This window comes from Xiphophorus couchianus, chromosome 18, assembly GCF_001444195.1.
Source record: "Xiphophorus couchianus chromosome 18, X_couchianus-1.0, whole genome shotgun sequence".
NCBI classification, from domain to species: Eukaryota; Metazoa; Chordata; class Actinopteri; order Cyprinodontiformes; family Poeciliidae; genus Xiphophorus; species Xiphophorus couchianus.
The window spans coordinates 12683720-12701345 of NC_040245.1; the positions used below are offsets into that span (position 1 = coordinate 12683720).

The following is a 17626-nucleotide window of genomic DNA, read 5'->3' on the forward strand; positions in this document are numbered from 1 at the left end:
AGCAGTGAATATGCCAGCCAGCTGATTGTGTTCTGTAAGCAATTTAATAAAGTATTGATGCTCAGAAAAAATGCTCAGACCTGGGTTCAGTTCAGCAGTGAAAAGGTGATGGAAATATGTGCAAACAAAATTTAATGTTTCTGTGTGTGTGATCCACATGATTCAGCACATTATGGACTGGTGCCAACAGAACCGCCTCCTGGTAAACCTGGCTAAAACTAAGATCATGTTGGACTTCCACAAGGACCCATAACACTGACCTTGAGATTGTAGACCGTGTCCCAGGAAGGTTTCTCGACTCAGTGTTGGTAGTGGGAGACAGAAGAACTTCACTATGCTAAGTGATGCTAAAATCACATTATTGATGGACACTGTCTCCCGTCTAGAGGCAAGTTGTTGATGACCTGAAAATATGAAAGGCTTTTTGTCAGCATATGAGAACTCATGAACAATTCTGAACATCATTCAGTTTTGACCCAAAAGCCTTCAAGAGTCTGATAGAGATCTAAAGAGGAATTTATTTTTCAGCATGCAAGTAAAAGCATTTGTCAAATTCATGACGGGTGAACTTCATGACAAGAAAATTCAGGTTTGAAGGAGCCAAAGATTCGAAATAAATCTGACGGAAAGATGAAATGACTTATCACAAGAGTGACCTCTTTACACATTTAGAATAAATTGGCTATTAATGAAGCAACTTTGCACTCAATGATGGCCAAAAAAAATGGTTCCATAAACTATCAGTAGGGTTCTAGTTTGAATGGTATGCTTGGTTTTAGTGATAAGTGAAACACTGAATTAATGGACATGTATTTAATTAATCATTATACAGGTTATACCAGCTTTTCACCAATTCATAATCTGTTAAGTCATACTTAATTACTATCAACCTGTACAGGGACTGTGAAATAAAATTTGAATTTTTTGACATGTGGTACAGCATCTTTCCTTTTAATGAAGTGTTGTACATTGTGAAAAAGAAATAAACAGTCGAAAAGATTGACATTAAATGTAACGTATTTTCTAGCTAAAACCCCCTCTAATGAACAAATACAAATGTTTGTAGTTTACATAATAATCAGTTACTTAGATGCTTCTTTTTTTATATAAACCATGCATTTATTGGGAAATAATTATTTCTGGTCCATTTTTCTGTGATTGGTGCATTTCATATTTATTGGAGAATAAGTCTCTTACACTGTGAAGCTATAGGAATGCTTCTTAGGAACATATACAGTAAAGAACAACAGAATGAGTCCCAAACAGCTCTTCACAAACAATTCTTCACAGAAACCCTGAATACATGCAGATACCACAATGTTTGGTTGGATAATGAGTTAAATACAGTTTAAAGGTTTATGTCAAAGAAGTGTGAGAAAATGGTCGACGGGTCTAAGGGCCAGATTGACTAAGAAGGGATTTAGAGAATCTCTTAAAAAACTGAAGGGTGAATATTTTCTGGTCTGCTGTTTTCTATTACTCATTTAATTCTCACAAATATATATATATATATATATATACATATATATATATATATATATAGTTTTAATAAGACTTGTTAAATTGCAAATATGTTGATTGTAGTAAACAAAAAGCATCTCTATGCTCCATGACTTCTATTTTATGCATAGAGTGCAAATATTACAAGCCATGCTGACATATGCATGATTAAATGTTGCAAAAAGGAAAAAAAGAAATCCTAGACTTGGAATAAACACAGTACATCTTCTTCTTGGTCATCATTAACTTCAGTGTTTTCCTTTCTCCACTCAGCTGCTTTCATAGTAGAGCTGAAGCCTGTTCACAGAAAACCTCAGAGCCCCAGAGCTTCTTTCTTCATGCTGCAACCCAACAGTTTATTTCCAGCTTCAACGCACTCTGACACACATGGAGCTGAAGAAAAGATTCACTGATGTTATTTTTTGCATCCAGTTTTAACATCTGTTTTATTACACACTTAAAAACAGGAGTTCCCTGGTGATTATATATATTACCGTTCTGAGCTTTAATCCATGATGCCGCCTTCATAGCCAGAAGCTCCCACTCCTCCTCTGCATCCATCTTAAAACCATGAAGCCAAATCAGAGCCAGAATGGAGGCCCACACTTCATTGTTGACCTAATTAACAGAGAGAAACAAAACAGGACAACAAAAAGGAGAGATGTTATACTGTTGTTTTCCTTTACTGAGGCCGCACTAGGAGGTATCTCACTGACTACTTGGAGCTTAGCGGTTACTAAGTATCTGTTACTGAGTATGTTTCATATACTTGGTTAGTTGATCAACTCCATTTTATCTCTGATTACAATTTTGACCCTGAAATATGGTGTTAGTTCTGGGTTTAAATTCACTTAAGGGCCTTTCTGCAAGGCTCTTACATGTTCTCCCCAAGTATATGTGTGTTGTCTCTGCGTACTATGGATTTTTGTGTGTGAAAATATGCATGTTAGGCTTATTGGTCAGCTGGACATGAAGTCGGTGTTAACCCTACTTCTAGTTAAACTCCCCTCTTTGCAACCTTGAATCTAAGGTTTTGCCATTACTATTAGTAGTAGTAGTAATAATAATAATAATAACAAAACCTAACATTCAAGGGCATAAATAAGAAAGATTTAATATTTACATTATACGATTTTTTTATTATTATTATTTTAGATTACAACCCACCAATTCTGGTTTTGCCTTTTCCACCTCCTCTTTGGTTTTTCCCAGCACAGCAGCCAGAGCTTCATGAAGCATCCAGCTGCCAGACGCATTCTGCAGGGACACCAGCTGCAGCAGAGGGTCTTTATGGGGCTGTTCATCATCATCTGACAGTGCTGACTCATCTACACATGAACCTATAGCACCAGTGAAGTGAAACGAGCTTGATAAATGGGCATATGAGGTGAGTTTCGATAATCCACTGCATTAATAAATACTACTTACAATTAATGACTTCTGCAGCTTTGCTCCTACAATTGGTTTTTTTGTGTTGTTGTTGATTAAAATTTTAACTGCTGCAGTTTTATTCATCAGTAGTTTCAGGGCTTGGATGTTGTTTTGCTTAGCAATGTCTGTCAGATGCTGGAGCTCAGAGTGACTAAAAGAATATTTCTGATTCAGTGTTTGAAAAAAACAGCGCCATCTAAAGGTTAGTTTCTGCTGCAAATTACTGACATTTTAAATAATAGTACAATTCAACAATATATTTGACATGTTCCTAATTTTAAGGTTAGTCCATTTAAATAAACAATAAGACCAAATGATGTCATTGTCAGTTTCTCAGGACCAATAATAGATTGAGGACTGTTTTATGATGCTGTGCTTGTAACTCATTCATTGTTTTACTTGCTAGAGAATATTCCACCTTTTTCCTTCTTTGCAGCAAAATAGGACAATTTAGCTGTCCTTCTTGAAAACACATTAGAATGACTGTGATTTTTTTTCTATTATTTTGTTTTACCTACAAAGTTTTGCATCATCTAAACAAAACATATGCTCCACTCCAAAAGTGCAGAGGAAAAAAATGTAATAATTGTTTTTCATATGAAATGTAAATCCTCTGAAATCTATTTTGATGAAGATCTCAGAGTGAAAATTAAACCATAATAATACTAATAAGCTGCCATTGAGCTTCTTCTCTGCTTGTGCCTTGTTTTGTTTTAGTGAACTAATTTATCAAGAACACATATTTCTGTAAAACTGTGGTTTTACATACAGTGGTTTGCAAAAGTATTCATACCCTTTCCACTTCACAGTCTTGTTCAATGTTCACATTAAATTTCAAATATATTTCTGTTTGTGGTTGTAATATGACAAAATATGGACAAGTTTTTGGTGTATGAATATATCTGCGAACTACCATATCAGAGACAGAGAGGATTTTACTGATATATATTTTTTACCCATCCAGGGGGTCTTTTTGTGGTCGCTTTTTAATGAAGTAGGCTGACAGGAAAGGGGGAAGGAGAGACGGGAAGACATGCGGTAAACGTCGCCGGGTCCGGGAGTCGAACCCGCGACAACCGCGCCGAGGACTTGAGGCCTCCAAATGTGGGTTGTGCTATCTCCTACACCACCATGGCACGCCCATTTTACTGATATTTAACCAATCAGGAAATTAGAGTTGCTGAGATTTTTAGGTTAGGCCCAAAGTTCTCTTAAACTAAAAAGATTAAGTGAATAAAATTAAGCAAATTTCATTTCAAACTAATTGAAAATTCTAGTTTGAGAAAATCTCATAATGGCTTCATCCTTAAAATATTATTCTTCATTGCGGTTTAAATCCAGAGAAAATGTGATTTATTTTCAACAGATAAAATGTAAACCTTCGTAAATGTGTATTGGTGGGTCTCTTCTCACAAGCATAGAGATGCGCTAACTGAAATTACAGAGATACATTTACTTCATGGAAACACATCAATTTGGAGAAAAAAAAAACATTTTTCGACACGTTTTTTGGTCGCATTGAAATAGATGTATTTCGCAAAACTGCAATGGAAATACTTTTTTGCGTCACATGAGTCACATAACAGGTTTCTGTTATTAGTAGCAGAAAAGAAAAGAAGACAACAGGAAACAGTAGAATAATGATAATCTCTTATTGAGGGTTTTTCAGACAAGTTACTTAATGTTGTTGTTTTACTTACAATAGTCAGGTTGAGATTGAACAGACGTATCTATAACAAAAACAGAAAGGAGAAAATAAACAGGGTAAAACCTACATTGAATGAGTTCTTCCAAGATATTCCAAAGTAAAAATGAAACCACAATAAAATAAAACTATTCATCATTTATAGGCAAGAACATACCATCACCATCCATATAATTAATAAGTTATAGTACTGAAATATCTTGTGTTATTTCAGAGTATTCTCAACAAATTTTTGTGATTGTTTCTTTATTGTAGTTTTACTTTGTGTTTGAAGAATCTACTTACAAAACTTTAGTGGAGACTTAGCCTTTGCTAAAATAGAAAAGGAGTAAAAAAACAACAGGTGATATAAAAAAAAACATATTCATCAACATCATCACTTTTATTAATGACACAAGTCCATGTAAAAATAAATAAAACAGGACAAAAATAACATAATAAAACGATGGAAATCAAAAAGTCAAAGTTTATATATATATATATATTTCATTTTGTAGTTATATATATACATATATTGTATATACACATCTGTATATATATATATATATATATATTCTCTGCTTGTGCCTTGTTTTGTTTTAGTGAACTAATTTATCAAGAACACATATTTCTGTAAAGCTGTGGTTTTACATACAGTGGTTTGCAAAAGTATTCATACTTTTCCACTTCACAGTTTTGTTCAATTTTCACATTAAATTATAATAAATATATTTCTGTCTGTTTACTTACAACTGTTTAGTTGAGACGTAGCCTTAGCTAAAATAGAAAAGGAGTAAAAAAAACAACAGGTGATATAAAAAAGAAACATATTCATCAACATCATCACCTTTATTAATGACATAAGTCCATGTAAAAATAAATAAAACAGGACAAAAATAGCATAATAAAACGATGGAAATCAAAAAGTCAAAGTTTATATATATATATATATATATATATATATATTTAATTTTGTAGTTATATATATATATATATATTGTATATACACACACACATATATATATATATTCTCTGCTTGTGCCTTGTTTTGTTTTAGTGAACTAATTTATCAAGAACACATATTTCTGTAAAACTGTGGTTTTACATACAGTGGTTTGCAAAAGTATTCATACCCTTTCCATTTCACAGTTGTATTCAATTTTCACATTAAATTTCAAATATATTTCTGTTTGTGGTTGAAATGTGACACAATATGGACAAGTTTTTGGTGTATGAATATATCTGCAAACTACCATATCAGAGACAGAGAGGATTTTACTGATAATTAACCAGTCAGGAAATTAGAGTTGCTGAGATTTTTAGGTTAGGCCCAAAGTTCTCTTAAACTAAAAAGATTAAGTTGATAAAATTAAGCAAATTTCATTTCAAACAAAAATTCTAGTATGAGAAAATCTCATAATGGCTTCATCCTTAAAATATTATTCTTCATTGCGGTTTAAGTCCAGAGAAAATGTGATTTATTTTCAACAGATAAAATGTAAACCTTCGTAAATGTGTATTGGTGGGTCTCTTCTCACAAGCATAGAGATGCGCTAACTGAAATTACAGAGATACATTTACTTCATGGAAACACATCAATTTGGAGAAAAAAACTTTTTTCGACAATGAGTTATTTGGTCGCATTGAAATAGATGTATTTCGCAAAACTGCAATGGAAATAGTTTTTTGTGTCACATGAGTCACATAACAGGTTTCTGTTATTAGTAGCAGAAAAGAAAAGACGACAACAGGAAACAGTAGAATAATGATAATCTGTTATTGAGGGTTTTTCAGACAATTTACTTAATGTTGTAGTTGTTTTACTTACAATTGTCACGTCGAAATAGAGAAGGCATATCTATAACAAAAATAGAAAGGAGAAAATAAACAGGGTAAAACCTACATTGAATGAGTTCTTCCAAGATATTCCAAAGTAAAAATTAAACCACAATAAAATAAAACTATTCATCATTTATAGGCAAGAACATACCATCACCATCCATATAATTAATAAGTTATAGTACTAAAATATCTTGTGTTATTTCAGAGTATTCTCAACAAATTTTTGTGATTGTTTCTTTATTGTAGTTTTACTTTGTGTCTGAAGGATCTATTTACAAAACTTTAGTGGAGACTTAGCCTTTGCTAAAATAGAAAAGGAGTAAAAAAAATAACAGGTGATATAAAAAAAAACATATTCATCAACATCATCACCTTTATTAATGACACAAGTCCATGTAAAAATAAATAAAACAGGACAAAAATAACATAATAAAACGATGGAAATCAAAAAGTCAAAGTTTATATATATATATATATATATATATACTTAATTTTGTAGTTTTATATACTGTATACACACACACACACACATATATATATATATATATATATATATATATATTCTCTGCTTGTGCCTTGTTTTGTTTTAGTGAACTAATTTATCAAAAACACATATTTCTGTAAAACTGTGGTTTTACATACAGTGGTTTTCAAAAGTATTCATACCCTTTCCATTTCACAGTTGTATTCAATTTTCACATTAAATTTCAATAAATATGTTTCTGTTTATGGTTGAAATGTGACACAATATGGACAAGTTTTTGGTGTATGAATATATCTGCAAACTACCATATCAGAGACAGAGAGGATTTTACTGATAATTAACCAGTCAGGAAATTAGAGTTGCTGAGATTTTTAGGTTAGGCCCAAAGTTCTCTTAAACTAAAAAGATTAAGTGAATTAAATTAAGCAAATTTCATTTCAAACTAATTGAAAATTCTAGTATGAGAAAATCTCATAATGGCTTCATCCTTAAAATATTATTCTTCATTGCGGTTTAAGTCCAGAGAAAATGTGATTTATTTTCAACAGATAAAATGTAAACCTTCGTAAATGTGTATTGGTGGGTCTCTTCTCACAAGCATAGAGATGCGCTAACTGAAATTACAGAGATACATTTACTTCATGGAAACACATCAATTTGGAGAAAAAAAACAACATTTTTCGACAATGAGTTATTTGTCGCATTGAAACAGATGTATTTCGCAAAACTGCAATGGAAATACTTTTTCACATGAGTCACATAACAGGTTTCTGTTATTAGTAGCAGAAAAGAAAAGACGACAACAGGAAGCAGTAGAATAATAATAATCTCTTATTGAGGGTTTTTCAGACAATGTACTTAATGTTGTAGTTGTTTTACTTACAATTGTTAAGTCGAGATCGAAGAGACGTATCTATAACAAAAACAGAAAGGAGAAAATAAACAGGGTAAAACCTACATTGAATGAGTTCTTCCAAGATATTCCAAAGTAAAAATTAAACCACAATAAAATAAAACTATTCATCATTTATAGGCACCATCCATATAATTAGTAAGTTATAGTACTGACATATCTTGTGTTATTTCTGAGTATTCTCAACAAATTATTGTGATTGTTTCTTTATTGTAGTTTCACTTTGTTTTTGAAGAATTTACTTACGAGCTCTTTGTGGAGCTAAACCCAAATTCGCCATTACTAAAACAGAAAAGGAGTAAAAAAAACAACAGGTGATACTAAATTAATAAAAGCTGCCAATCTGAAAAAAAAAACCACATTCAGAAACATCATCACCTTTATTGAAGACACAAGTCCATGTAAAAAGTAATTAAAACAGGACAAAAATAACATAACGTTAGAAATCAAAACGTTACTGTTTATATATATATATATTTTTTTTATTCTTTTCTTTTTGTGTAATTGTGTCTTTATTGTAGTTTTACTTTGTTTTTAAAGGATTTACTTACAAGATCTTCGTTGAGCTGAACAAGACTTAGTAATTACTAAAACAGAAAAGGAGTAAAAAAAACAACAGGTGATACTAAATTAATAAAAGCTGCCAATCTGGAAAAGAAAACATATTCATCAACATCATCACCTTTATTAAAGACACAAGTCCATGTAAAAAGTAATTAAACAGGACAAAAATAACATAATATTATTATTATTATATATATTATTGGGAAAAAAAATTACTCACCTGTTGGGACATTTCTGCGCACCAGCGGTCCTTGAACTGCCTGGCCGCTGTCTTTGTTGACAGCAATGAAGGCAGTGAAACAACTGCTTACTCCTGATTGGATGCTGAGCTCCACCACCTTCTTCTTCATTTTTTCACCCTGGTGTCTTCTTCGTGTCCTCTCCTCTGACTCCATAGAGCGAATCACAGTGCGAGCAGCCAGCCTGTGGACTGTTAATCTGCAGACAGTAAGGAGAAAGATCTAAAGATGGAGATCAAATGTTTTTATGAACACAAATTACCTCTGCTTTCTCAGTTTTCACGCTCCCTATTTTTTTCATTAATTCAGGAAGAAGGTCAGTCTTTTTATCTCTGTTTGCTATTCATCAATAATTCAATAAGCAACATTTATGGCAGCAGGAAGATTATGTTTTCACATTTCTGAAAAGTAAATCAAATCCAATTTCTGTTGTAATATCACTAATATGATACTTTCTGTATTTTAAACTTGTGTACTGAGGTGACCTCAAGACATCCTTTCACTTTGCTTTCAGACCCAAGACTAAATAAAATGTCCACAACTTTCCACAAATCTAAAAAAACTGTTTTTATAACAAGGGAAAATTAGAAATAACATGTTTATTATTTCACATCAGGAGCTGCAAAAATAGCGACACAGTTGTTAGTAATTTCACGTTGCAACAAGAAGGTTGTGAATTTTAATCCTGTCCAGAGTTTCTGCATTGAGTTTGCATTTTCTCTCTATGAATGTTTGAGTTTTTTCCTGGTATTTCTTCTTCATATCAGAGGCCAACAGTCTACATTTTAGGTTGACTGGTGTTTCTAAATTACCTATGAGTGTGTCTCTGTGTTGCTGCTCAATGGCGTAGAGACTTGTCCATAGTGGACTCTGCCTCTTAAGAACCAGTTATATCACAACTATGACTGGATGATTATTTTATATTTCAGTGTTGCAGATCCTTGAAATTGTAGACATACTACCTCATTTCAACAAGACTATGATATGTCTTGTCAATACTGTCAAACCAGGATATAAGGCGTTTACCCAGAGTCCTCTGCAGGTTTGAGGTTGAAGTGCAGCTGGTTCTGAGAGGGATGACCTGCCAGGCTGTACTTCACTGTCACACTGCCATCTGCTTCCTCTGAACTCTGAGAAAAAAAAAATTACAAAAATAGATAAAAATATAACAATATGTCATGCTAAATGCTTTGATACAGAAAACATAAACTGAGATTCTGGTGACCCTACCGGTCCTGTAAGCTGAGCATAAATCAGCGATCTCTGACCCTGAAATATTGCTGTAATGGGTTGAGAGAGAACGGTGGCGGACACTCCCTTTGGTAAATCCCAAGAGACGGAAATGTCCTCCACAGCTGGCTGCAGTGCAAACCTGAGTGACTGCATCACCTGTGATTCAAACAATAGTTGTGAAATTATTTACTTTTACTATCATTACATTCTGATGAGTTGGTGATTTTTTTTTTTCAGAAATTTTGTTTTTACTTTTGGTTGCATCCTGTCAGCCCCAGTGATGAACTGAGCGTGACCTCCGCCGTCTTTGGCCATCCCGTTGATGAGAGCAGAGCTGGCTCCTTCTCCAATCCCAAAAGAGAAACACCTAAGATACAAGAGTTTGATTTCAAACTCACAATGACATCAGAACATGAACCAGACGGGGGATCTGTGTGTTTATGGTTTCACCTGTGGGAGTCTGCATTCTTCTTAACAAGATCAGTAACTTCTTTGGTGTTCCCCACCTCTCCGTCAGTGAAGACAAACAACTGAGGGAGGAGATGTAAATGAGCTTTGGAGAAAACAAGTTTGTCTAACATTTCAGAAATGAGTAAAGCAGTAGGAGTCATTGTGGTGAACAACCACATTGTTCATTTTACATAGATGTGATAAAGGTCATTATTTGCTGGTGCAACTTCAAGAGTTGGTGCAATAAAAGTGTGTATATCTGACCTGTCGAGGATGTTTGGGAATGCAGGCTTGGCTGTAAATGTGTTTAAGAGGCTGAAGAATCTCTGTTCCTCCAAGATTAGACTCCATCTTTTCAACCTCTTCTAGAGCCTCCTTCATGGTCTTCTCACTGTACTCCACGCTCTTACTGCCAAATAAAGTACGGAATATGTCAAATAAAATTATGATAAACATCAAAAGCCACAAAACATGCCATAATCTATTAAAACAATCACCAAGTTACCAAGTTTGACATGAAATTTCCTGTGGAAATGTTAGTTAAAGAAAAATGAAATAAGAAAAAGAAACTTATTAAAGGGTGTTTAGGATTGGGAGTTAGATGTCACTCACGGGAAGATGTGCTCAAAGGAGGAACCAAAACTATAAATGTTGAAGTAGCAGCCCATTGGTAAACTCTTCAACAGGAGCAGCAGAGTATCCTAAAGAAAGACAGGAAGTAAAGAACACACTTACAAAGAGAAGGAATCATGCTTTGACAAATTACATAAAGATGTAGTTCAATTTAATTATTTATTTTATTTATTTCATAACAATTTAAGACTTTCTGAACAGTTAACATCTAATCCAGAGTCGACAAATCTACTCAATTTGACTTTGGCCATATTATGACACTCCAACTTAAATATATCAGTTGTGTCATTTTATAAGGCTTTTAATTGCTGTCAAGTCAGCACTGAGTGGTTATTTACATAAAAGTCTTTAGTCAAAATGTCCTCAAGAATGAATGGCACCTCTGGCAAAATATTTAAACAAAGTAGTCCTGTGGTCTTCTTGATTCAGGAAATGGCCAAAAGAAAATCCCTTCCCACCTGAACATGTCAACATGTGTATCACACCAGGAAAGTCCAGTGGTTCTCTTGTTTGTTCCAGACCAAAAGTAGATTTTTTTTGCTTTTACATTGTGATTTTTTGCAAGTGGACTAATTTTTAAATAATGTCCAATACTGTTGTGCTTTTAGTTAAACTACAATACCAATGAGAGGATATGCTCTATGTGACCCACAACATGCAGACAGCAACACTGCTAAGCAGGAAAAAGCAGGGCAGGTACGATTTCACTGCAATTAGTCCATGAAGTAGCGTTAGTAACACTAAAGTGCTAATTTTTACCACAAAGTCCCAGTAACTGTTTCCTGTACTTGGTTCAACTTGAGCCAGGTCTGTATTTTTTAAGTCATACTACCAACAAGACACAAAACATTATACTCCACTTTAAGCATGACAAATTATGCAAAGCTAAAGCGTGCACTGTGGCTTGATTTGTGACTTGCATCAGTAGTTTCATACAGTTAACTTGTGTCTGTATTAAGGAAAAAACATTTTCTAAAATGTCTTTTTGGAGATGTGAATACAGGCGTTTGAATTAGTTTTGCTCTAAATATAAAGGACTGAGTGGAGCAAATGTTTTACAGCATGACTTTTACATTTTCTTACTTGTAGAATAGAATCTGTGACCCGTACAGAAGAATCTTTGAAGGTGTAACAAATATTACTAGTCATCAACTCTAAACAATCATCCTTCTAAAATAATTTGAACTATCCCATTACAACTTGGATAAATACCCGTGCACTGCTAATGCGAGTTTCTTGCGGTGTGCTGTTGTTCATGGAGCAGCCCATACTTCCTGATCGATCCATCAAGAACACAAACTCTCCACAGGTGGCGAGTGAGGACATCACTGATTGGGGGAACTCAGGGTAAAGACTAACCATCACCACTGGGTCACCCATCAGAGAGCCTGGGACATGTTGAAGATGGAAAAAATACAAATATACATAAACCTTCTCATATTCCAACAATGAATAATCAGTAACTCCTTAAGTAATCCGTTCTCACCAGGTTTGGCAGAGGCCTGTCCTGCCTCCACCACAGCAGAGGGCTGGTGGGCGTCTTTGTAATAAATCAGTAGCTCAATGTCTCTGTCAAACTTGTGTCCTCCACCCAATTTAACCTATAATTCAAACACAGAACTAAGAAAACTAAAGTTATTTATCTTGTTTGTAATAACTACATCCAGCAGTAAAATCAGCTCTCTACCCACCGTGGCCTTAGTTTGATCAGCGTTGAGATACTGAAGAGGCTCCAGAGAGCAACTGGACTCTATTTTAGAGATTGGACGAGGAGAGGACACTTGGGCGGAAAAGGACAGACTGTAGGGCACCAGAGAGGCTGGAACTGAGGTCACCTGGACACTGGAACTTTCACTACCTGGAAACAACATGAGAGAAAACTGGGAGTCATTTAGTTTGCAATTAAAATGTATATGAGTGCATCCATCTATTGACTAGTTTTCCTACCCTGGGGTTGGTACCGAGGGTTGAGCACAGCAGGCAGACAGAACCTCAGCCCATCATCAGCCTGCACAGCCAGCTCAGTGACGTACTCCAGCCTGATGGAGGCGCTCTCTCCTGGAGGCAGCCTGCCCACCTTCAGAGAGAAGATATCTGGACTCTGCTCACTCTCCTCCAACAGGAAGGCCTGCTGACCGGAGCTCAGAGCGTCATCATACTCCTCCTGAGCCTGCAGTCCACATGAAGCATGTCAGCAATGTTCACTTTTCTGTGTTTTAGCGTCTTTATCGAAAAGACATCTTTGTTCCAGCTCACCTGCTGTTTCTCCTTCACCTCAGCTACAATGTGTGTTTTTCCAATCTGAGCACTGAAATGACACACAGCAGCATCTCCAGGCAGAGGGAAGACAAACACAGCCTCTAGAGGTTTGTCCTCCTTGTTCTCATAGTTCAGAGTGGAGACCAGAGTAGCTACGTGGTCCTTCACCTCCAGCTGAGCATCAATGCTCTTCAGAGGAACTAAATCAGCAAAAGAAAGACAAGAATGAACCATAGAAATATATCTTATGAGTGTCTTATTACACTTCACAGTTTCTGTGCTTAAAAGACTTTCTGAGAAGAAACCAAGTGTAGTTTGCTTTCTAACAGCTGATTACCTGGTTCCTTCTTTTCAGTGAGCAGACCGCAGAAGTTCATCATTGTTCCTGTGAGGCAGACAACTTTGGGGGGAAATGGGTTAAAAAGCTTTAAACTAGGCAGCAACTTTTTGTGATATCACAAGCAAACAGAAAGAAAACATTTAAAATTAATCAGGAAAACCTTAAACTTATTAAGGGGACATGACAGTGAAGTAAATATTGCATTTAAAAATCAGATTTAATTACTTTAAATAAATTAATCTTGCAAATGGTTGTGTTTTGTGGTACATGGAAGTCAAATATATATGATGAGATAGATATAACAAATATTAGGTCACCTTTACCCCAATATACCACATTATGGCCTGGGAACTCAAAAAGTACCGCAAAGTAGGAATGAGAAGCAATTTCAAATATCGTGAAACTTTGGCATTTAGAGTGTGTCTCACCACAAGCATCTCAAAAATCTCAGACTTTAGATGAATTTTGGGAAGTTAAACAGAAGCAGATTTTAAGTGAGCAAAAATTTATAATAAAGTTTTCTTAATTTGTTTGAGACATTGACACTATCAAAATAAATATTTTTATTTTAAAATAGTCAGTTAAAAATCTTTTCAAGAAAACGTACAAAGTTCAACCGGGTATGTGAAAAGATGGGCTTGACTGCATGCAAACCAGGTAACCAGGAAGACTTCCTTAGAAATGCGATGACTCAAATGGATTTGCTTTTACGCCAAACCACAGCTGTTTTTGTTTGGGTTGGTCTAAATGCTAGCGAGTGCGTCTGCTCAAATAAACTCAGAAAAGAAGTGAAGAAAGCTTACCAGTGAGGACAGACCCTTCTCACGGAGAAATACAGAATCTTCTGCGCGTTAAACTAAGAGCTTCTGCTCAAACAGACCAAAACAGCTGCTCCTCTACCGGGAACGCTCGTTTTTTTTATGAGAGCGCACCGGGTGGGCGGAGCATTGATAGTGAAGCCCATTCTCGTGCTTACATACATTTTAAGCAAATTTATTTTTTCCTGTACCGTTTTTACTTCTCTTTTCTTTATCAGACTGTACCTCTTTCCCTTTAAGTGTATTTCATGGACTGCAGCAACCGATTCACATGAAATGACAAAGCATTCTAAATTATTTGAGAACTATTATAAGATAAAGTAAAGCATTGAAATTGAGCTCAGGTTTTAGTTTTAAAGACAGTACTTTAAATGGAAAACCTTTATATCTTTTAGACCTCTTATGTTGTGGGTCACATTGAGTTTTAAAAAAAATTTCTTTTAATAGTTGGAAGTATTTTTTGCATGAAACTTTTTCTATTTGTCTTAATAGGTGCACTCTACAAATAAATTGAAAATTTATTCATTTTACACATTTGCAACTCCTCTCCCCACAGCGTCGACTTTTTACATAGATACTGTTCGGGTCAATTTGACCCGGCAGTCAAGTTGAAGTGCAAAAAAAATATTAAAAAATGTCCAATTCTATATGTTTCCTGGCAGCTGTGAACCATATTTTCACCACACACAGTGGTTAGTTAATTTTTGTCCACCTGCAATGAATGCACAATTGTGACTCATATAAGAGTGAACAGATCACTTCACCGAGAATAGGAAAGACAGGAGAGTGTAGGGACTTTGAATATAGCGTTGTTGGTGCTACGATATAGAAAAAATATTCAGTGACTTTTTTGTGCATTATTTAAGCAATCAGACGTGTAAATTAGAGCCTGCATGGTGAGATTAAACTATCACTGTATATCACTCACAAACTTGAGACCACTAAAGAAAACCTCAGACCCATAGTGTTGCTCTGCACTCTGCAACCCAGCAGTGCACTTCCTGTTTCAAGAGACTGACACACAGAGCTTGTTACAAAAGCCGCAGAGCGACTGAATATATGACAACACTGCTGCAGAATTCACATGAATTCCATTTCTTAATCTTTACTGAAAGGTAAATATTGAAAAACTAAAAGTAAGTAAAAGTAAGAAGCATAAACACATTCACACTTCATTGTTGCTTTTTGGTTATAGGATGAGGCATCATGTTTTTTAAGTTATCAGCTTTAAAACATGCTGTTTTTACTTATTTTTTTCTGTAATTATTAGACATGCATCATAGTAGGTTAGCTCCTATTGGAAAGTAGTTTGTTTCTCCAAACCGTTTGTCACTTCATGTACTTAGTGTGGTATGGAAAACTAAGATCTTCATGCAACCCCAGCTCAAAAACCTTTAGAAGTGTGTTTTCCTTTTGTTGTTGGAAGATATATATATATTTATATAGTTGACACTATTCCTTCTTTTAAAGCATGGAAGTTTTAAAGAATTAAAGTCTAAACATTTTGAGTAATTTGATAAGATTCAAAGTAAAATACTTATATTAATATTGGTTTACTTGTAATAATACTTACAATTTCATTTGTGGGAACACTTACAAGAAAAACAAGTATCTGTAACTTTGGTATCCAATAACTAGAATCATGGATTATTCTTGGTTTCCTTTCAGAAAACATCTGTAATAACTCACATTAAGATTATCATAAGAGTAATTAATCAGTTATGGTTATAAAATTATAAATGAAAGCTAAATCAAAGAAGCTAGAGAAGTTATAAATGTGATTTGGACATTGAACTTGAAATGGTGTAAAAAGGTGTAACTGCAATTAAACATCACCGATATATTGGAGGTAGATGGTGAAAGGTTAAGGGAAAAAGGGGAACTAACAGGAGAGCAGAGATGATTAATGTCTTATTTGGAAACAGGTTGTTGAACAACGTAAACGTTTCAGAGAAGGGGTTGTGCATGCAATGGACATAGGAGGTTGAGCAACCCTGAGACATTAGCACAGACATCATGACATGATGTCTCTTAAGACAGTGATGGGTATGAGATCATCTGTACAAGCAGTCAGCCAATTAAACAAGCACAGCAACAGAGCTAGCCAATGCAAACACACCAAAAGTGGGATAAACCCTATAAAAGGTGGGTGCAAAAGAGGAATCTTTGGTTGGATCCTCCAGGCAACTTCGAGCCAAGATCGAGACGGACAAAGAACTCTGCAGCTGAAGAAGAGCCGGGGCTACAGAGCCGAAGACTGTCCTGCTCATGGGGACCAACCCATGATTATTTCTGCTACTGAATTAAGCTGTACTGACCCTTGCAAAACTGCCTTACTAATAAAATATTTAGCATAAAGAAAATCTAAAAGATGTTGTGGACATTCAATTAATGAGTCACCTTAAAGTTCTTTGATGGTTGTAAAATAGCTGTGATGTTTGATTCTGGAGAGGAAAAAGTGGAAAATGTTTTATAGGTTGCTGGTAGCCCATATGTAAAACAACATCCTTGGGACTCGCCCGAGTCACTAAAACCAACCTGGTTCAATAACAAATGCACGTTGTAATATAGATAAGGAGCGACCGTTAACAGGTGTGCTCTGTGAAACTAGTTGGCTGCAAGCTGCTCAGTCTGGCTAATTCACAAGGGGAAGAAGGGTGGAACACCTGGATGTAGGCCGTCAGAAACCAGTCGAATCGTTTCTCGAAACCAGCTTAAACAGAGTTTACTTCAGTTCTGGACAGGGTAAATCCCAGCAGATTTAGGAAACTCAATTCACCCGTTAGATGGAGAGCTGGTAGCACATCTCCCCTCTCAGAAGAGGAAGTAGAGAGTGAGAGAGTAGAGAAAGAAGGGGGGGAAGTGTTGCACAACAACAATATATATACAGTATATATACAATGCTGAAATTGAGGAAAAGGGAACCAATTGCTATTTTGGGTGTTCAAAGATAAGTTTATTTTTTGTACAGGCTCTACATAATCTGAAAACTGCTTGAGTCAAGCTTTCATATGAATCACTGCACAAATGTTTAGTTGCATAACCATATTTCTGAGACCATATTTTTGCTCATTTGTGTTGTGACATGTCAGCTGATTAAACAGGCCGATCACCTCTATGTCAAGGAGCACCGCTAAAGTAATTCATGCAAGAGGAGGTCCTAACTAGTATTGAGTATTGAGAAACACATTTGTGCTTAAGACATTTGTTTTGGATTGGTTTAATGTGATATACAA

General features: G+C 35.1%; 2 protein-coding genes across 6 annotated transcripts; both read right to left on the reverse strand.

The window, feature by feature from the left end:
- Positions 1 to 500: 500 nt before the first annotated feature.
- LOC114161623 (von Willebrand factor A domain-containing protein 5A-like) lies at positions 501 to 2910 on the reverse strand. The gene is made up of 3 exons (XM_028045024.1): positions 2668 to 2910; positions 1995 to 2118; positions 501 to 1893 (listed from the first exon to the last, which is right to left on the reverse strand). Exons 1-3 carry the CDS (start codon positions 2737 to 2739, stop codon positions 1814 to 1816), a joined length of 276 nt encoding a protein of 91 aa, XP_027900825.1. The 5' UTR covers positions 2740 to 2910; the 3' UTR covers positions 501 to 1813.
- Positions 2911 to 4254: 1344 nt separating this feature from the next.
- Positions 4255 to 14530, reverse strand: LOC114161619 (von Willebrand factor A domain-containing protein 5A-like). 5 transcript variants are annotated; one of them, XM_028045017.1, is made up of 18 exons: positions 14376 to 14530; positions 13570 to 13632; positions 13230 to 13432; positions 12921 to 13143; positions 12665 to 12831; positions 12460 to 12574; positions 12186 to 12361; positions 10953 to 11041; positions 10605 to 10749; positions 10341 to 10420; positions 10143 to 10257; positions 9888 to 10046; positions 9684 to 9787; positions 8639 to 8856; positions 8101 to 8136; positions 7825 to 7854; positions 6444 to 6473; positions 4255 to 4661 (listed from the first exon to the last, which is right to left on the reverse strand). In XM_028045017.1, exons 2-18 carry the CDS (start codon positions 13610 to 13612, stop codon positions 4624 to 4626), a joined length of 1971 nt encoding a protein of 656 aa, XP_027900818.1. In that variant the 5' UTR covers positions 13613 to 13632; positions 14376 to 14530; the 3' UTR covers positions 4255 to 4623. The 5 variants fall into 5 exon arrangements, with proteins under 5 accessions (XP_027900818.1, XP_027900819.1, XP_027900821.1 ...); XM_028045018.1 differs by lacking the exon at positions 8101 to 8136 and adding an exon at positions 8406 to 8441; XM_028045019.1 differs by lacking the exons at positions 4255 to 4661; positions 6444 to 6473 and adding an exon at positions 6495 to 6760.
- Positions 14531 to 17626: the final 3096 nt, after the last annotated feature.

Coding starts and splice junctions, on each gene's coding strand:
- LOC114161623 (XM_028045024.1), bottom strand. CDS start 2,739: ATGCTTCATGAAGCTCTGGCTGCTGTGCTGGGAAAAACCAAAGAGGAG. Junction 2,119..2,667: donor AAAAGGCAAAACCAGAATTG/GTGGGTTGTAAT, acceptor TCTGTTAATTAG/GTCAACAATGAAGTGTGGGC. Junction 1,894..1,994: donor ATGGATTAAAGCTCAGAACG/GTAATATATATA, acceptor TCTTTTCTTCAG/CTCCATGTGTGTCAGAGTGC.
- LOC114161619 (XM_028045017.1), bottom strand. CDS start 13,612: ATGATGAACTTCTGCGGTCTGCTCACTGAAAAGAAGGAACCAG. Junction 13,144..13,229: donor AGGTGAAGGAGAAACAGCAG/GTGAGCTGGAAC, acceptor TGTGGACTGCAG/GCTCAGGAGGAGTATGATGA. Junction 10,750..10,952: donor TCCTTTGAGCACATCTTCCC/GTGAGTGACATC, acceptor TTTATTTGGCAG/TAAGAGCGTGGAGTACAGTG.